At 35.9% G+C, this 21,399-nt stretch overlaps 2 protein-coding genes across 2 annotated transcripts in view; both read left to right on the top strand.

Annotated features, from left to right (window-relative positions):
• The first annotated feature begins 3,540 nt into the window (after window positions 1-3,540).
• Window positions 3,541-4,512, top strand: LOC131979272 (uncharacterized). Its single transcript, XM_059343217.1, has one exon. The coding sequence runs from the start codon at window positions 3,547-3,549 to the stop codon at window positions 4,510-4,512; it is 966 nt and encodes a 321-aa protein (XP_059199200.1). The 5' UTR covers window positions 3,541-3,546.
• Window positions 4,513-15,912: 11,400 nt separating this feature from the next.
• Window positions 15,913-21,399, top strand: part of kansl1l (KAT8 regulatory NSL complex subunit 1-like) — a 43,497-nt gene continuing 38,010 nt past the window's right edge. Inside the window, exons 1-2 of the mRNA XM_059343046.1 lie at window positions 15,913-16,121; window positions 18,297-19,278. Coding sequence (XP_059199029.1) covers window positions 18,326-19,278 — 953 coding nt within the window. The 5' untranslated portion in view covers window positions 15,913-16,121; window positions 18,297-18,325. The remainder of the gene's footprint in view (window positions 16,122-18,296; window positions 19,279-21,399) is intronic.

A 21,399-nucleotide genomic window follows, 5' to 3' on the forward strand; every position in this document is an offset into this window, starting at 1 on the left:
TGTGTGATTCTGTGCGTGTGTGTGTGTGCGCATCTTTGTCTGTGTCTGTACGCCTGTGTGTGTGTTTGTGTGAGTGTGTGTGTGTTTGTGTGATCTGATTCTGTGTGTGTGTGTGTCTGTGTGTGCGTGTCTGTGTGTGTGTGTGTGTGTTTGTGTGTGTGTGTGTGTGTGTGTGTGCGCGCCTTTGTGTGTGTGTGTGTGTCTGTGTGAGTGGATGGGTGTGCGTGTGTTTGTGTGTGTGATTCTGTGTGTGTGTGTGTGTGTGTGTGTACGTCTTTGTGTTTGTGTGCGTGCGTCTATGTGTGTGTGTGTGTGTGTGTGTGTGTGTGTGTGTGTGTGTGGTTCTCTGTGTATGTGCGCGCCTGTGTGTGTGTGCATGTGTCTGTGCCAGTGTGTGTGTGTGTGTGTGTGTGCGTCTGTGTGTGTGTGTGTGCATCTGTGTCTGTACGCCTGTGTGTACGTGTGTTTGTGTGTGTGATTCTGTGCGTGTGCGTCTGTGTGTGTGTGTCTGTGTGCATCTATGTGTTTGTGTGTCTGTGTGTATTTGTGTGTGTGTGAGAGAGAAATTGCGATTGAGCATTTTTTTGTGTTTTAAGTATTGGTGTTTGTGTCTGTGTGTGTGTGTGTGTGTGTGTGTGTGTGTGAGGAGTAATAACTGTAAATACCAGAGGGATCTTTACTGTCGTTGAGTGTTTGAATGTAAAGATGTATCATAATTATTTTTGCTGTTTCTGACATGGAGTATTATTATTATTATTATTTTTATGTGACTGTTTTCTTTCTGTTGTTTATATGATGATGATGATTTGTTGTTCTGGCGTTTTAGTCAGACGTGCTTATTTAAATAAAATAAAAAAATTTGCACAGCAGTTTTTTCTCCCCGAGTCCATTCTGATGAAAATTACTTTGAGATTGTAAAAACCCTTGAAAATTGTAATTTGTTTCGTAATCAACACAATTTGTATTATTCAACAGTTTGTATTTATGCCGTTTAAAATCTTAAATATTTAAATAGATTGCACATTTAAATATTCTCTCATAACAGAGCAACGAGAACATGACAACAATTCAAATGCACTTTTTATTGTTATGATCAATACTATTTTATAACTACAACAAAGGTGTTCAATGAGTTTTAGTGAGATTATTTTTGACTTTGGAAAGTTTAGTTTGCTACCAAAAAACTGCCAATTTTTGCCTGACATTAATGTCACCAATTCAGTATCCAACTTAATGTTTCCCTTTCTTTTTCTGAATTACTGTGTTGGAAAATGGCTCGAAAAGTGTTTTAGCCAAAAACATAATTTATCTTACAGTGTACATGTAATAATAATACTGTTAATGTGGAGTAAATCAAATATAGCAGTAAAAAGTAGTAAATACTCCAATCACTTTATCACTTTTCCATTTATTTTAAACACAACTGTAAATGACATTTAGCAAGGTTCCTATTGGTGTTTTTATATTATTTAGCTTGTTTTTCATGTTTGTACATTTTCTAGGTGTTTTACAATGTTGTGATGCTTTTATTTTGAAAAGGTGCCGTCCAGTGTGAAACGGGTGCTTTAATTTTGAAAGGTAGTGACAGGAAGTAACAGGTGGAACGGTTTCAACGATTCACAAGGTGACCAAAGAATGTCTTATTTTTATTTTCAAGGAGCTACGATTTTAAATAAATTAATAAATGCTACTTAACATACATTCAAACCACAAAAACAATATAGAACATGTATGTTATGCAGGAAACCAGTAATTTATTAACTTTATGCAAAAAGCAATACGTGTTTTTGACACTGTTACCATGGTAACTCGAGTAACTCAGATATACGTAAATCGCCTTCAAAATAAAAGCAGTGCGGTTTTTGGTAATTCTGTATATTTTTTTGGTCATTTTTTTGTCCTTTTTTTTGTAATTTAGTGTTTTTTCAGTCATTTTGTCTCTTTTTTGTAATTTTTTTGTCTTTTTTTGGTCATGTTGTGTCTTTTCTACATCATTATTGGTCATTATTTTTTAAATAATTTCTTATTCTTCTGTCATATGTATTAGTGGCTATATTTGTTGTCTTAACTGTAGTAAAAGTGCTTGTTAGCTCAAGTGCTAATGCTAATGTTTGTTATTGCCTGTCTTATTTTTATGTTTATGGAGCTACGATTTTAAATAAATTAATACATGCTACTAAACATACATTCAAACCACAAAAACAATATAGATTGTATCTATTTTGGTCAATTTGTTTCGAAACCAATATTTTTGTGTCATTTTTTTAGTCATTTGTACATCTTTTTTTGTCATTTTGTGTCTTTTTTAGTCATTTTACATCAATTTATGGTCATATCGTGTCTTTTTTTTAGTCATTTTACATTGTTTTTGTCATTTTGTGTGTTTTTTGGTCATTTTTACATACATTTTGTGTCTTTTTGGTCATTTGTACATCTATTTTGGTCAATTTGCGTCTAATCCAATAATTTTGTGTAATTTTTTAGTCATTTTTACATCTTTTTTAGTCATTTTGTGTCTTTTTAAGTCATTTTTACATCAATTTATGGTCATATTGTGTCTTTTTTTAGTCATTTGTACATCTTTTTTTGTCATTTTGTGTCTTTTTTAGTCATTTTACATCAATTTATGGTCATATTGTGTCTTTTTTTTAGTCATTTTACATTGTTTTTGTCATTTTGTGTGTTTTTTGGTCATTTTTACATACATTTTGTGTCTTTTTGGTCATTTATACATCTATTTTGGTCAATTTGCGTCTTATCCAATAATTTTTTTGTAATTTTTTAGTAATTTTTTTTACATCTTTTTTAGTCATTTTGTGTCTTTTTTAGTCATTTTTACATACATTTTTTGTCATTTTGTGTCTTTTGGTCATTAAGTGTCTTTTTTAAAATATTTTTCACATCTACAGTCATGAAAACATTCTTGATAATAACCAAAATCATTATCAATAAAACCATGTTAAATGTCTAGATAAAGGCTCTAAAACAAACTCTTATGAGCTATTTTTGTTGTTATCATTATATTTATCCAAACAAATGTACCTTTAGTTGTACCAGGCATTAAAATGAACAAGAAATTCAAGAAATCAATAGTCAAATAAATTTTCCATGACTGTAGATGGACCACCAACTACATAAAGCCTCCAGCTCCAGCTTTTGCAGGTGCGATGGCATGAAAAAAAATAAAAAAAATAAAGTAAAGCACCCTAAATTTGCACAAAGACAAATCAACTGGCTGTTTTTTTACATGTCCTCTGGTCCACTGAAGTTGGTTTCCTGCAGGCTGATGTACAGCCACTCTATTTGGGTAGTCAAGCTGCAAAAAGCTTCAAATAAATGAACCAAATGATGTTTTCCACACATCTACTTTAAGGCTGGGTGTTTCTCTTCCTATGTGGCTACAGTCGTTTACATAATGTGAAGGTTCTGGTCGATTTATGTCGCGTCCCAGTTTTCTAAAAGCTCTCATACAGCTAAAACTCCTCCGACCTGGACACATCCAAAGGCACAACTCCTTTTTGATTTTTTGACTTTTCTAAACCAGCGATGGAATTTAGTGTGATTAACTTGAGCGAGCAGGCTTTCTTATCAGTCAACGCTCCTCTCCTCTGCTTCATCTTCGCTGCAAACATCTTCTACGCATGTTGTTTGATCTCCGACACAGAAAGACTCAAGCAGCCGTTGAAGCTGATTCTGGGATCTCTGGTCTGGTTCTCTGTTGCTTATTGTGTCACATTGGTTTTACTGTGCTGGCTGTTCAAGGACGTGGCTAATTATAACGTGAATATTGTGTCGTGGGGGGTCGTGCAGTACTTTGTGCTCAGCAGCATGACCAGTTCTGTCTGGCTCAACTTCTACTACTTCCTCCACATCGTCCCTGCACAGAGAGCTCTCCTGGTCTGGCTGAAGAGGAACATCAAGTCCGTCACGTGGACGGTTTTGCTTTTTGACTCGGCATTTTTTTTGCTGTGCAGTGCCATTTCTACTGCAAGTGGAATAAACAATTACTCCATTTATGCCAACGGCACATGGACGGACTATTGGAATGATGGACTGTTTAACACAGAGGGAGTTTTTATCGCCATCAGCAGAGTTCACATCCTGTTTGGTCTCTTTGTGATGATGGTTTCCAGCTTCTCAACGGCCCACTACCTGCACAGACACATAAAGAGTGTAGCGCAGGGTGGAGGCTTCTCCTCCACCCCCAGGATCCAGAGTCAGATCAGAGTCACCGTCTCTGGGATCGTCCAAGGAGTGCTCTATTTAATCTACGTTACTTTTTATTTATTAGACAGCATCTCCCTCATGGGGTTCTTACACTTTATCCTCAGTGGCTGGATCTCCTCCACAGTCACCTCCCTGTTCCTGATGGTCACCACGGTGAACCTGGGCGTGGGCCAGACCGTCTTCAGACAGAAGGCCAACCAGGCCTTTAGGGCGCTCAGAACGATGTGTGGTGTAACAGATGATGTGGGAAAAAAGCAGCCGACAGCTCTGTCCTACAGAGTCTAACTGCAGAAACTTATTGGTTCAAATTCAGTTATGACTAAAAAATGAACTCCTTTTTTGGTCATTTTTACATACATTTTGTGTCTTTTTGGTCATTTGTACATCTATTTTGGTCAATTTGCATCTAATCCAATTATTTTGTGTCATTTTTTAGTCATTTTTACATCCATTTTTTGTTTTTTTGTGTCTTTTGGTCATTAAGTGTATTTTCTACGTCATTATTGGTCATTATTTTTTAAATAGTTTCTTATTCTTCTGTCATATATAAGTGGCTATATTTGTTGTCTTAACTACAGTAAAAGTGCTTGTTAGCTCAAGTGCTAATGCTAATGTTTGTTAGCTCTTACAGTGGATTCACAAGGTGACCAAGGAATGTCTTATTTTTATGTTTATGGAGCTACGTTTTTAAATAAATTAATACATGCTACTAAACATACATTCAAACTACAAAAACAATATAGATTGTATCTATTTTGGTCAATTTGTTTCGAATCCAATATTTTTGTGTCATTTTTTAGTCATTTTTACATCTTTTTTTGTCATTTTGTGTCTTTTTTTGTCATTTTTACATCAATTTTTGGTCTTATTGTGTCTTTTTTGAAGTCATTTTTACATCGTTTTTGTCATTTTGTGGGTTTTTTGGTAATTTTTACATACATTTTGTGTCTTTTTGGTCATTTGTACATCTATTTTGGTCAATTTGCGTCTAATCCAATAATTTTGTGTCATTTTTAGTAATTTTTACATCTTTTTTAGTAATTTTGTGTCTTTTTAAGTCATTTTTACATCCATTTTTTGTCATTTTGTGTGTTTTTTTGGTCATTTTTACATACATTTTGGGTCTTTTTGGTCATTTGTACATCTATTTTGGTCAATTTGCATCTAATCCAATAATTTTGTGTCATTTTTAGTACTTTTTACATCTTTTTTTAGTAATTTTGTGTCTTTTTAAGTCATTTTTACATCAATTTTTTTGTCATTTTGTGTGTTTTTTTGGTCATTTTTACATACATTTTGTGTCTTTTTGGTCATTTGTACATCTATTTTGGTCAATTGGCGTCTAATCCAATAATTTTATGTCATTTTTAGTACTTTTTACATCTTTTTTAGTAATTTTGTGTCTTTTTAAGTCATTTTTACATCAATTTTTTGTCATTTTGTGTGTTTTTTTGGTCATTTTTACATACATTTTGTGTCTTTTTGGTCATTTGTACATCTATTTTGGTCAATTTGCGTCTAATCCAATAATTTTGTGTCATTTTTAGTAATTTTTACATCTTTTTTAGTAATTTTGTGTCTTTTTAAGTAATTTTTACATCAATTTTTTGTCATTTTGTGTGTTTTTTTGGTCATTTTTACATACATTTTGTGTCTTTTTGGTCATTTGTACATCTATTTTGGTCAATTTGCGTCTAATCCAATAATTTTGTGTCATTTTTAGTAATTTTTACATCTTTTTTTAGTAATTTTGTGTCTTTTTAAGTCATTTTTACATCAATTTTTTGTCATTTTGTGTGTTTTTTTGGTCATTTTTACATACATTTTGTGTCTTTTTGGTCATTTGTACATCTATTTTGGTCGATTTGCATCTAATCCAATAATTTTGTGCCATTTTTTAGTACTTTTTACATCTTTTTTTAGTAATTTTGTGTCTTTTTAAGTCATTTTTACATCAATTTTTTTGTCATTTTGTGTGGTTTTTTGGTCATTTTTACATACATTTTGTGTCTTTTTGGTCATTTGTACATCTATTTTGGTCAATTTGCGTCTAATCCAATAATTTTGTGTCATTTTTAGTACTTTTTACATCTTTTTTAGTAATTTTGTGTCTTTTTAAGTCATTTTTACATCAATTTTTTGTCATTTTGTGTCTTTTGGTCATTAAGTGTATTTTTTTAAATAATTTTTACATCTACAGTCATGAAAACATTCTTGATAATAACCAAAATCATTATCAATAAAACCAAGTTAAATGTCTAGATATAGGCTCTAAAATAAACTCTTATGAGCTATTTTTGTTGTTATCATTATATTTATCCAAGCAAATGTACCTTTAGTTGTACTCGACATTAAACTCTATTTGGGTAGTCAAGCTGCAAAAAGCTTCAAATAAATGAACCAAATGAACTCCTTGATGTCTGTTTTATCTTGTGACAAAATTTTAGATTTTAATTTTGCTTTATTTCAGAGAAATTATGATTTTTTAATTTTTTAATTTTACCTTTATTTTAGTAGGAAGTCCTTTTGAGGGAGACCTGGCCAAGATTGGTCGACAGTTACAGATTAAGATGACAGTGACAAAACATGGGAACATTATAGTAAAAACAGCAGAAAAGAAAAATAGGCAATACACACATTATACATACAGAAAGGTGTGTGTGTGTGTGTGTGTGTGTGTGTGTGTGTATACATATATATATCCAAAGCAGACTGTGGTAAGTGCAATTACTGCATATATATATATATATATATATATATATATATATATATATATATATATATATATATATATATATGCATTTAAACATAAAACAAAAGCAGTGTAGCCTTGTATTTCTTAATTGTGTTGAAAAGTGACGACAAGATTATTATACATTATACATTTATTTGATAGGGAAATTATTATCTAGATAATGATTTAGTAAAGTGAGACTAAAATATTACATCATTTTTACAATATAAGGTCTAAAATACACATATCTTTGAATAGAGTTGTTAAACTCTCTTAAAATAAGATAAATTATCTAACACTTCTAAATCTAAAGTTTTTTTTATCTTGGTAAGAACCAAATAATCATCAGGTCACTCTGCTCGGGCCAGTTCATCGCTGCTGGCAGCTTTAATTTATCTGGTTTTAAGAGTTATTTCCTTATTTTAAGAGTTCAACATGCTTATTTCTAGATTTAATAATCTTAATTTAAGAAATCTTGTCAAGGTAAATTATCTGTCCATGCAGCAAGATCATTTCCCTCAGATTTACTGTTTGATCTGGTTTTTAGACTAAACACCTTTATTGCAGTGACGGCATGCTCTTTTTTAAAATACTTCTCACTTGACTTCTCCATCTTCTTTCCAACCTGAAGAATAAAAACCACCCACTTATTTAGTAAAGTTTTGCACCTTAGATCGAGGAATCGTTTAGGTTCCAAACCAATTTATTTCTTGTTTTCCCTCAGATTTTGTGTTTTTATCTCCATCTTTTATCTGTCTTTAACTATGATTTTTATCTTTTTTTTTAGACACACCTTTTTTGCAGTGTTGATTTTAGTACTAGTTGCTCTATGCTGGGGTTTATTAATAAAAAGAAATATCTGTATAAAAGAATAGAAAACAATAAACAAAAAGATTGGACAAAAACACAAAAACACACAAAAAACACAAACAAATACAAAAAACACACATAAAAACACAAAAAACACACCAAAAAATACAAAAAAACACACTTGCAGGTAATCAATGCAATCCCCAACTTTGCTACTACTGTTACCTTTGTGCAATATCATCCAATGATGACATCTTTAATTATAATGGTTCCATTCAAAAATGGCTGAAGCACTGGTTGGTTGGCTCATAGATTAACATGGTGGTAAAACATTTTTTTTTAGTTTTTTTTTAGTTTTTATCTGGTTTTTAGACTAAACACCTTTTTTTTTTGCAGTATATGATGTTAAAAATGATAATTGCATTGAAGAAAAAGAATGTTGAGTGTGTACTCATTTCTACATGAATTCACATCGATTTGATTTGCATGTTCTAATTTGCATGTCATGTAAAAACGTCAGCTTTGCTACATGACTGGCAGTGTGTCACAGTTTGTGTGTGAGAGAGCTGCAAGGGAAGAAGACCAGAATCAGAATGGATTTATTAACCTTTGGCACGATCAACTTACCTACTATGTTTATCAACATTGTGGCGAATGCATTTTTCATCTTCTGCCTGATCCGTCCACCACACGGAGACGTGATCAAGCAGCCTCTGAAGCTCCTGCTGGACTCTCTGGTGTCCTGCACGGTCACCTACCTGCTCTCAGGTACCGTGCTCTTCTTTCATGTTATCTACGAGGGCCACTCGTACGGCCGGATCGTGGCACAAGTTGTGGCTCTCTGCAGTTTTTCCACCAGTTTGACCTCGTCTGTTTGGCTCAACTTCTTCTACTGCACAAAGATCGTCCCTGCACACAGATCTCTCTTCATCTGGGTGAAGAAGAACATCAAACCCATCATCTACTACATCTGGCTCGTCGAGAGGATCCACACTCTGTTTTTTGCCGGTGTCTTACTTGCAAACGATTTTATTTCAGCTAACCTCGGTTACAATGTCACTATGCATAATAACGATATGTTTCCACGTTCATTTGAGCTGCCGATTCTGGGTAAAATTGTGGTTTTCGTCCTGGAGGCCCACTTCCTGCTCTGTCTGGTTGTCATGGTGATGTCCAGCGGTTCCACTACAGTCTACCTGTGCAGACACATGCGTCGTATGGTGGCAAAGGGACAGTGTCTGTCCTGTCCTCGTCTCAGGAGTCAGGTCAGGGTGGCTGGCACCGGCGTCCTGCAGGGACTCCTCTACTCCTTCTGCGCTCTGTGGACTGTCGTCATGTATTTTGGTGAGAACACGGCCATTGAAACGTCGATCTATTTCACGTTTTTCAACCTGTACATGTTGGGAACTAGCTTCAACCTGGGAGCAGGTCAGGCTGTGTTCAGACAGAGAGCTGCAGACGTCTGGCAGAGAGCCGCTCACTGCTGCAGAACCCCTCAAGTAGAACAGTCAGAACCAGGAGAACCGGACACTGGTGAGATGAACTTGAGACACTTGTGAATCTGCACGGATGCAAACTGCCCCTGAAGCTTCAGAAGATTATTGCAGGTTGGGGATGCCCTGGTATTATACCTTATTGCAGTAGTTCTCAACCTTTTTGAGTCGCGACCCCCCAATTTAACATGCATGTTGTCCGTGACCCTCACTCACTGAACACAATCTCACAGATCACCCAAAAAAGAAAGAAAATGACCAAAAAAAGAAACAAAATGACCAAAAAAAGACACAAAATGACCAAAAAAAGACACAAAATGACCAAAAAAGGCACAAATTGACCACAAAATAATAACAAAAAGACACAACATGACCCAAAAGAGATACAAAACGACCAAAAAAAGACATAAAATGACCAAAAAAAGACACAAAATGACAAAAAAAAGACACAAAATGACAAAAAAAGACACAAAATGACAAAAAAAGACACACAAAATGACCAAAAAGACTAAAACACATGAACACATGAACGCTTTAACACAGTGGAGACAGAGCTGACTTCCACAATGATTTGGCCAAAATGACACCTCAAGTAGAACAGTCAGAACCAGGAGAACCGGACACTGGTGAGCTGAATCTAACACACTTGTGAATCTGCACGGATACAAACTGCCCCTGAAGCTTCAGATTATTATTGCAGGAGCTTTGCGACAATAACTTCATCTTAACACGCAGAGATTTCCAGTCAGAATATCTGTTTCTGATCATTATTAATTCATGTTATCTGTCTCCTGTGACTCCCAGACTTTAAAGTTTGATACTAAATTGCTGGATTTCCTCTTTAAGCTTCTGTTTTTGCCAATTTTGCTTTCTCAGAACAGTAGAATTGTTAACAATCATGATGTGAAAAATGATAATTGCATTGAAGAAGAATAGAGTTGACTGTTTACCTATTTATATATATATGTATGTGTTTCTTATGCATTGATTTAGAATTTGCCATCCTGATTCATGATTTAGAAATATTGCATTATGATGCATGTCACAAAGATGACTCTAAGCATTTATTAAATTCTTGATCCATATTTCTTGCCCTCATTCTTTGTAGCTTAAATGTTTTTGTGTGTTACTGCATACTTGATAATCCTAAAACTAAAACCTCTTCTTAATGATGCGTTTTTACAATATTCTTTTCATACGGTAGCGTTGTGCTAAAACCAGCCACACTAAGCCAAACATTTTTGATAATTTGCATGATGTTGGCCCTTTTACTTCATGTGATGTGAACTTTATATGTAGCTAATTTAGCCTCATACTTGGAAAACACACTTTGTAGACATAAACCAAACTAACCATGTTGCAAAAACTGATCACTATGGAATAAAAACATAGAGTATACTATTTCTTTATGCCAGAAAAAAAAAATTTCTTCACACACTCACACATATAAAGTTGGAATCATTTTGTTTTCCGACACAACCCTCTGTTAATTGTGGTTTAATTTTCATTGTGAAATGTTTGGAAGAAATTGATTAATAAAGTTTTGAGAAGATATTATACATTTTATCTGTCAAGATTAAATCACATTGTCACAATAATTTGATGGAAAGATGTAAAAAAAAAGTATTCCAACTTTATATGCAAGTGTATATAAATAAATAAATAAATGAATAGATAGATAGATAGATATGAATACAAAAACTTTATTATCCACTGAGTGGAAATTCTTCTTTGTTTCACCATAGACATATCTCAAAACAAACAGAATAAATAGTAAAACAATAATAGATAGATAGATGGATAGATAGATAGATAGATAGATAGATAGATAGATAGATAGATAGATAGATAGATAGATAGATAGATAGATAGATAGATAGATAGATAGATAGATTTTGGTCATTTTGTGTCTTTTGTTGTGTCTTTTTTTGTTATTTTGTCTTCGCATTTTGTTTCTTTTTTTGTCATTTTGTGTCTTTTTTGTAATTTAGTGTTTTTTTGGTCATTTTTTATCTTTTTTTGGTCATTTTGTGTCAGATGGATAGATAGATAGATAGATAGATAGATAGGCTATATAGCCTGGTACTTATACTTATACGAATATTATAGGCTGAAAAAACACTTTGTGAAAAGGAAATAATTTGTTTAAATAATAAACGACTGATGAAAAGGCTTCAGGAGCCTCCAACCTCACAATGTAAATCACCGTTTCAGGGCTAATTTCACAGTAATATGCTTTATTTCCATAATCTGATTTGCATTTTTATGCAAATACATCAGATTTGATACATTGTACAGATTGGAGAGTGTCCCTGGCGTTATTCTTTATCTCACTAGAGAGAAGAAGACTGTGAAACAAGCAGCAGACAGACTGAAGATGAACTTTCAGACCTTCTTCCTGATCAACGGGCCTCTGGTTGCTGTGGACATGCTGGCTAACACCTTCTACATGTTCTGCCTGCTCCGAGAGAAGATCAAACAGCCTCTCCAGCTTCTCCTCTTCACCCTCATCTGCTGCACCATCCCTTACCTGCTGTCCACGTCCGTCATGATGTTTTCTGCACGCACCGACAACATCAAGCTAACTCGAAGCGCACAAGTTGTGGTTCTGTGCAGCTTGTCCACCAGTTTGACCTCGTCTGTGTGGCTCAACTTCTTCTACTGCACACAGATCGTCCCTGCACACAGATCTCTCTTCATCTGGGTGAAGAAGAACATCAAACCCATCATCTACTGCATCTGGCTCGTCGAGAGGATTCACACTCTGTTTGATTTTACTCTCACATATCTGAGACACATTTCTTTTTCTGGATTTGAAATCGGCAACAATTCCACCACGGATCGTGACGTTTCTTTCACTTCTACATTGTTCTTAAGGCTGCAATATGTGTATTTCGGTGTGCAAATCGTCCTGAAGGCCCACTTCCTGCTCTGTCTGGTTGTCATGGTGATGTCCAGTGGTTCCACTACAGTCTACCTGTGCAGACACATGCGTCGTATGGTGGCAAAGGGACAGAGTCTGTCCTGTCCTCGTCTCAGGAGTCAGGTCAGGGTGGCTGGCACCGGCGTCCTGCAGGGACTCCTCTACTCCGTCTGCGCTCTGTGTTTCGTCCTCTATTATTTTGGATATGGGACTCATATGAGTGTATTTGAACATTTCACGGTCATCAACCTGTACATGTTGGGAACTAGCTTCAACCTGGGAGCAGGTCAGGCTGTGTTCAGACAGAGAGCTGCAGACGTCTGGAGGAGAGCCGCTCACTGCTGCAGAACACCTCAAGTAGAACAGTCAGAACCAGGAGAACCGGACACTGGTGAGATGAACTTAAGACATTTGTGAATCTGCACGGATACAAACTGCCCCTAAAGCTTCAGAAGATTATTGCAGGTTGGGGATGCCCTGGTATTATACCTTATTGCAGTAGTTCTCAACCTTTTTGAGTCGCGACCCCCCAATTTAACATGCATGTTGTCCGCAACCCTCGCTCACTGAACACAATCTCACAGATCACCCAAAAAAGAAACAAAATGACCAAAAAAAGACACAAAATGACCAAAAAAGACACAAAATGACCAAAAAAAGACACAAAATGACCAAAAAAGACACAAAATGACCAAAAAAGGCACAAATTGACCACAAAATAATAACAAAAAGACACAACATGACCCAAAAGAGATACAAAACGACCAAAAAAAGACACAAAATGACAAAAAAAAGACACAAAATGACAAAAAAAAGACACAAAATGACAAAAAAAGACACACAAAATGACCAAAAAAACTAAAACACATTAACACATGAACGCTTTAACACAGTGGAGACAGAGCTGACTTCCAAAATGATTTGGCGACCCCCAGAAATCATGTGTATTTTGGTGTGCAAATCGTCCTGAAGGCCCACTTCCTGCTCTGTCTGGTTGTCATGGTGATGTCCAGCGGTTCCACTACAGTCTACCTGTGCAGACACATGCGTCGTATGGTGGCAAAGGGACAGTGTCTGTCCTGTCCTCGTCTCAGGAGTCAGGTCAGGGTGGCTGGCACCGGCGTCCTGCAGGGACTCCTCTACTCCTTCTGCGCTCTGTGGACTGTCGTCATGTATTTTGGTGAGAACACGGCCATTGAAACATCGATCTATTTCACGTTTTTCAACCTGTACATGTTGGGAACTAGCTTCAACCTGGGAGCAGGTCAGGCTGTGTTCAGACAGAGAGCTGCAGACGTCTGGAGGAGAGCCGCTCACTGCTGCAGAACCTCTAAAGTAGAACAAAACACCTAGTAGAACAGTCAGAACCAGGAGAACCGGACACTGGTGAGATGAACTTAACACACTTGTGAATCTGCACGGATGCAAACTGCCCCTGAAGCTTCAGATTATTATTGCAGGAGCTTGGAGACAATAACTGCTTTCATGTTTTTAAAGGTCAAACTTTTAAAGTAGATTTGCTTTTTTATCTGCACAATTTATAACTAGAAATCCTGCATGGTTATCTCCTGTCAAAACACTGTGAAAGTATACTGCCCTACAGAGTCTAACTGCAGAAACTAGCAAAGAGTAAAACTGAGAAAAACTGTTTTACATTTTTTTAACGTGTTTTAACTGGCCAGCCAATGACACACAGAGATTTCCAGTCAGAATATCAGTTTCTGATCATTATGTATTCATGTTATCTGTCTCCTGTGACTCCCAGACTTTAAAGTTTAACTCTAAATTGCTGGATTTCCTCTTTAAGCTTCTGTTTTTGCTAATTTTGCTGTCACAGAACAGTAGAATTGCTAACAATCATGATGTGAAAAATGATAATTGCATTGAAGAAAAATAGAGTGTTGACTGTATACCTGTAAGTCCAACAGTCTGAACCAGGAGGATGAGACTGGCTTGGAGACAATAACTGCTTTCATGTTTTAAAGGTCAAACTTTTAAAGTAGATTTGCTTTTGTATCTGGGTGGTTGACGTGACGCTCAATTTTTGTCTTCCCAGTGACAAATATGACTAAAATTTGAAAATATTTCATTAAAATTAATGTTTTAATATGCAGTTCATTCTTCTACATCTAATCCATCTGCAAACAATGAGTATCGTTCTTCAACTATGCAAATATTCTGTTTTGAACATGACATTTGATGAGTGTTGACTGTATACCTGTAAGTCCAACAGTCTGAAGCAGGAGGTTAAACACACATTATTCAAGATATGAGAGACTTTGTCTGACTAATGCTCCCTATACATCAGAAGACTTTGAAAAGATTCAGAAAAGACTCCTGGAAAACTATCAGCTCACATCTAAAGACAAGAGTTTAGAGTTTCTAGTCTCACACTGAGGTTTTAGACAGACTGTCAATCTATTTACAGACTACAACTAGATTCTTTTAGCAGTTTTTCCATCATCTCTTAGTAAAAACTGACTAAATGGAGGAGAAGCAGCTTTTGGCTCCAGCTGCTCTAGTGTGTGACTCAGTGGTTTGTGTTGAAAACAACAACAACAACAAAAAGAAGAGAAGACGCCACTAAATGCTCCTCACAAAGCTGGAACAGGGTTCCTGTTTTTATCACATGAAAAGTTGACTATTTTACAGTAAAATAGATATAAGGAGGAATAAAGGAAAGGAACATTTAGAAATTAATTCATGATATACATGTATGTCCTATTTAATTATGTGTTGAATTGAATAATTATATTTATCAGCTCTATCAACTTTAATTTAGTTAATCATACATTAATCATCAATAATTTATTATGTATTTATTGATAAATTTTAACTGGGTCTCCTTACTGTTCTCTTTACTAAGAAACATCTAAATATATGACATCACTATATTTTTATTGAGGCATTATTGTGATGTTCCTTTTTCCCGTGGAAGTGGTTTTCCTGTGTATTATGTGTTTATGTTGCATATACTGTAGATAGATTCAATTTAATATAATATAATGTAATATATGTAATTGGTCTTCCTTAACGCCAATCTGCCCTGAAAAAAACTAATAAAAGTTCCAGTTAGATAGATGATGGTGGTTAGTTCATAGAGACACATAAAACTGTTGGATGCTGCTGTTTTGCACATTGTATTATATTTATTTTTATTCTGTTTACGTATTATTATTTTTACTCTATACCAAAAACATTCTGTTTTGTTTGTCCACATGTCAGTAGTCGGCATTAACAAAGTACATTTACTTGATTGCTGTATTTAACTTATATTTTTTTCCACTTGTTTTGTTAGGTGTGTGTGTTTAAATAAAAAAAATTAAAATGTCAATATCTGTCCTTTTTAATTTCTATGCTCAGGTTTTTAAGCTATTGAACTTTAAGTGATATATGTGTTCAAATACAAATCACAAGTCAAAACATCGCTAAATTTGGCTGAATTATAAAAGCTATAAGTGTTAAAAGGAAGAGCCATTTGGAACAGAAAGTGAGAAACTCTTCTTGGTGATCTGAGATAAATGATCCGGATCACTAAAAACAAACAGAATTCACATTAATAACGGGAAGTGTAATTTTCCATTCTGCGTCCTCCTAAATCCGAGCTTCCAAAGAGGTCTGTGAAGGCATCATGAGAGCGGTCCAGAGCCCCGCCCCCTTTTTCCAGCTCCGTTCCTCCTCTCGGCAGTTGGTGAAGAAGGAGAAGAAGAAGAAGAAGGAGAAGAAGAAGAAGAAGAAGAAGGAGGAGAAGGAGAAGGAGGTGTCAGTTAGGAGAAGAGGAGATCTGTCGCTACTGGGATTATTAATGTCGCCGTTTAATAACAATATTAATCAGTTAGATTACAAAAAGGAGGAAAAATATGAACTAATTCGCGTCATATTGATCCGTTTATCTGACTAATAAACGGTGAATCAACGGTTTCTACCTGTTCAGGTGAGTCATTTTAACGGTTATAGAACGCTTTAACGGTAACGGAAACGACCGTTAACTAGTTTAGTTCTTGTATTTATCAGTTGATGTGATTGTGATTGTCATGTCGATTAAAGTTTAACGTTTTTTAACAAGAATCCAGCATTTTAACGGTAGAAAACTCACAATTTACCTTTATTCTAACGTTTATTGTTGTTTTTTTTACTCGTTTAATAGTTATTTTACATCACTGACATCCATCCAGTTCTTTAATAGCTGTTAAACTTTGATTTTTTGATTAAGATCGTTAAAACTAGTTAGTTAGGATAAATATAAGACTTTTAAAACTGATTTAAACTCTGTTAACTGGAACAAACTGTCCATCAGGAGCTAAATAAGGGATTATTTATATTCCCAACAGTGTGTATCATGATTAAAGTATGTGTGATAATAAAGGGTTAACAGGCAGCAGAGGACCGTTAGTGAACTAGGACCAGTTAACAAAATAAAATTTTAACAAAATAAAATATATTTATAAATATTTATAACAAAATAAAATGCGTCAACGTTACATAGTGGAGGTTAATGCACGGTTTGTTTTAGCTGTGTTGTGTGTATTTATTTATTTATTTATTCCAGTGTTTATTCCGTGAAACATTTCAGTGTGTCTCTGGTGGTTATCACTAATAATAATAATAATAATAATAATAATAATAATAATAATAATACATTTTATTTGTTATGCACTTTACCAGTGGCGGTTCTAGACCAGTGTTCCTGAGGGGGCCAAGCAGGGGCCAGTGTTTAATCAGAGGGGCACATTAAAAAACGGCAAAGATGATATTTAAGCATTCAAAACCTTTATTTTAGCTTATTTAAACATCTCATTTAAGTATATTTGGAAGATACAAATACATTGAAACAATGAGACTTACCAGCAATACCAATTATTTTTGTACAACAATGACATTTTCTCATTTTTGTGCACAATTACTTTTTTTATATTTTGGAAGTGCAGGACAGTAATAATGATCTTATTTATATATACAAGCTTTTATTGAACAATTAAACTATGAAACAATGTACACATTCTGGGTTCCTTTTGTCTACAATGAGGTATTGTTTGAACAAAAAATAAGTGAGAATTGTTCTGTCGTTCGTCGTTTTTCATCACTTTATTATTAATTTGACACAGGGGCCACAGCAGGGGCCAAGGGCTTCTTCACAGGGGCAGTGGCCCCTGGAGGCCCCTGTGTAGAACCGCCACTGCACTTTACATTACAGGAAATCTCAAAGTGCTACAGGTTAAAAGCATAACATTCTAATTATAAAAAGGATTAAAAAAAAGAAAAACAGCTAAAAACAGAAAAAATACATAAAAACCTGAAAACCATCTAGATGGGAGGAACCAAAGGTTTTGCTAAAAAGGAATGTTTTTAGTCCTTTTTTAAAAGTCTCTATGGACTGTGTCACTAGTCACTTTATCAATGTTTTCACACCACCGTTTAGTTTTATGGTCTCAGTATTTAATATTCTTTATGATCCTTGTATTTATTTACACATCACTATGGGTAAATTAGCTGCTAGGCAAGTTAAGTTTATTTGAATAGCACAATTCAACACAAGGTAATTCAAAGTGCTTTACATAATTGCATAATTGTTCATTGCACCTTATTTGTTTCATAGCACCAACATTTTTATACTGTATATTCATATTTATTCTGCACTGGAATTCTATTCTACTCCTTAATACATACTCCTTCTTTAGACACTTTATCTTTTATTGTATTTTTTATTGTTTTTTATATTTTATTGCTTGAAGTATGCCTAGGTTGTTCTTTTTATTTAATTGTGTTGTCATTGTCTCTGTGTGTAATGCTGCTGCTACACTGTAATTTCCCAGCTTGGGATAAATAAAGTCTATCTATCTATCTATCTATCTATCTATAAACATTAAAACAGCAAGACACAATTGAAAACAGTAAAAACAGTCAATTAAAACAGGGAAATGGAAAAAAAATACAAATAAGATACAGCAGGATAAGAAAAAAGATAAAATAATAAAAAGTCAAACATTGCGTAGTTATAAAGTAAGGGCAGTAGAGTAGAGCAGATAAGTGTTAAAGTTAAGATATGCTGCAGTAAACAATTTTTAGTCCTGATTTAAAGGAGCTAACATGTTTTTTTCTTCCTGTCCAGTGATTTAAGCCTCTGAGTGTGTTGCCTTCATGGCCCCGGCCCTCACCAAGATCCTGAAAGATGTCCACGGGGCCCACCTGTCCTCTCCTCCCGTCAGAGTGGACGTAGACCTGAGGACCCTGCAGAGTCCTGATCTGGAGTCTCACATGAGGCTGACGGACGACGGGGACCTCCAGAAGATGTGGCTCAACCTCTCCCTCTTCCCGTCCCTGGACTCTGGGGTCCCTCTGAGCCCCCTGGACGTCCCCGCAAACCCCGTGGTCTCCCCTCTCCCCCAGACGTCGGCCCTCCTCGGCCTCCTCTCCTTTAATAAAGCCCGGAGACATTCCCAGCAGGTGGCCTGTGTGTTCCCAGGTGTACCAGACATGTTTTTCATCCCCGTCCCCGAGCACAAGAGCCAAGAGGCCTCAGAGCTGCACAGACGCAGAGCTGCTGCTGCTGAATGTGGCCCAGGTGGTGGTGATGTGTTCCTCCACCAGGATTTACTCTCTCAGAGCTGCTCCCCACCTCCTCTGATACAAGGGGGAGCAGCAGCAGGGATCTGTCCTCCTCCTTTAGTCAGAGGGAAGGTGGACTCTGTGCTGGATCAGGTCTCCAGGCAGGCGGAGCTGCAGATCCGGGGCCAGAGGCTGCAGAGGAGGCTGCAGGTCCTGCTGGGGGAGCATGCTCTGCTGCACTGCAGCCAGCAGCTGGAGGGGCTGCAGAGACACTGGGGACAGCTGGGGGACGTGTCCCTGGACAGCCTGGACTCTGTAGGTTCTGTTAGACTGGCTCCGCTAGCGGGGAGTAGAGACGGAGGGTCCTGGGTGGAGCGGTCCGACGCCTCGTCCTCCGTCTCAGAGATCAGAGAGTTCAGCCGCTGCAGCCGGGCCCTGCTCAGAGACCTGCAGGAGGTTCTGGACTCGGAGGCCACGGCCAGCAGCAGCTCAGAGGAGGAGCAGGAGGAGGTCCAGGTCCACCGCAGGACCAAGACGTCACAAGGGTGAGTGTCCACAGAGTGGAAGCAAGGTTATTATAGTTAATGGAATAGCCAAAACTAGAATTGAAAAATCATTTTTTGTTAACTGGAAAATAAAAATGAGAGTTTTTTAAAAACAATAACTAACTGAAACTGTATTGTGTGGTTACAAAACGAACTAAAATTATGGTGAAAATGTCCTTCGTTTTCGTATTTGTCAACTTTTTTCATACATAACTCAGTGTTTCTATTAGAAAGAGGATTCTGATAGTGAACATGCAGGAACACATGGTGAATATGATTATTGAGACTGGGATGTTCACAAAAATGCATATCATGATACTGGCAACGTTCCTACTTCTTGATGTAGTGGTTAAAGTTGTTTTAATCACAAAAAGCTACTTACTCCCTGTCACTAAACACATGCAGCTTTCAAAATAAGAGCACAGTGTGTTAACAGAATCCACCACAGAACTTACAAGAAGACTGTCAAAATAAGATGCCTTAAATAAAACATACAAGAACCTTTATTCTCCTTTACAAAATGTCATTAGGGCCATATCGCCCACCCCTAGTGAGTATCCACAGTGTGGAAGCAAGGTTATTATAGTTAACGAAAACTAACGAAATAACAAAAACTAGAATTGGAAAATAATTTTCGTTAATTTAAATTTCATTTAGTTTTTAAATAAACGATAACTAACTGAAACTGTATTTTGTGGTTACAAAACTAACTAAAACTAACTAAAGTTATGGTGAAAATGTCCTTCGTTTTCGTATTTGTCAACTTTTTTCATACATAACTCAGTGTTTCTATTAGAAAGAGGATTCTGATAGTGAACATACAGGAACACATGGTGAATATGTTTACTGAGACTGGGATGTTCACACTTGGACCAAAATTCAAAACACCCAGAACTGTAAGAGTTAATAACCTTATTGGGGCTGAGATGATAAACCAAAGGAAATAAAGGAAACATTTATTATGACCTCTGAATCTGGCACCCAACACATAGCCCATTAGAAAAACAAAAAACTAAAACTAATAAAAACTAAACTAAAACTAAGCATTTTCAAAAACTAAACTAAAACTAACAAACTCACACTAAAAACTAACTAAAACTCACTGAATTTGAAGACAAAAATTCTCAATGAAATTAAAACTCAGACTAATAAAAAATCCAAAACTATTATAACCTTGTGTGGAAGTAGTTCATATGTAGCTGTGTGTCCTAAACTATTCATTAATCAACAATACATTTTGCTCATTTTTACGATCATACTTGCATTCTGCGTTTCTACTAGAGCATGTTCATATATTTTAATGTTTAAAAACCCTCATATTGTCTATATAAATCCACCTGTATCTTTCTGAAACACTCTGTCTCTCTCTGACTGGTCAGTGTCTCTGTCTCTTCCACATCTGTCTCTTGTTGTCCCTGCAGAGTTTTTGCAGCTGGGGACTGACTGTAACTCTCTATAGCAACAGTCTCTACCTATATATAGTATAGCTGTGACATCACAACCCTACAGAAGTCCTGACAGCTTGTTTAAAGGCAGTTTCTCAACACAACCTGTGGGCTTTTCTCTGGCGATTGAGAATCTTCATACTTTCACATTATTTATATAATACCTAGACGTACTTTATAATCAGTCAAGACATGGAAATTTCATTTACCTGTAAACTGTTGTTACAGCATCTTGCACGGTTCTGTTGCTGTAGACTAATCAGCCAAAATATATCTGTATTAACAGCGTATTTATTGGTCCAAATGTCACTGAAATTTCCCTAAATGTACCTACTTAAATGTACTTTTGTGTCTGAACAACACTGACTCAAACTATAGCTGCTATAGCTGCTGCAAGTGAGACAATTTTACTTTGATTTTATTTACATCTGTTAATGTGCCAGCATCCACAGGGTGATATTTTTGTTAATAGAATTAATTTGCACGCATGGTTTTCTTGTCAGATCATGTCAAAATGTCTGCTTTGAAAAGAAACGATGTGGTTAATGCAACAACTTGATGTTCCTAGCTGCCCTGCTGTATAAGCTCCACATCCCTCGGCTAACACTAGAGGTGTTCAATGTGTCCTCCAGGGAAAAACACACTCTACAAGGACTGCATTACATTTAGCTTCAGT

The sequence above is a fragment of the Centropristis striata genome, chromosome 10 (genome assembly GCF_030273125.1).
Source record: "Centropristis striata isolate RG_2023a ecotype Rhode Island chromosome 10, C.striata_1.0, whole genome shotgun sequence".
In the NCBI taxonomy this organism is placed as follows: Eukaryota; Metazoa; Chordata; class Actinopteri; order Perciformes; family Serranidae; genus Centropristis; species Centropristis striata.

Coding starts and splice junctions, on each gene's coding strand:
- LOC131979272 (XM_059343217.1), top strand. CDS start 3,547: ATGGAATTTAGTGTGATTAACTTGAGCGAGCAGGCTTTCTTATCAGTC.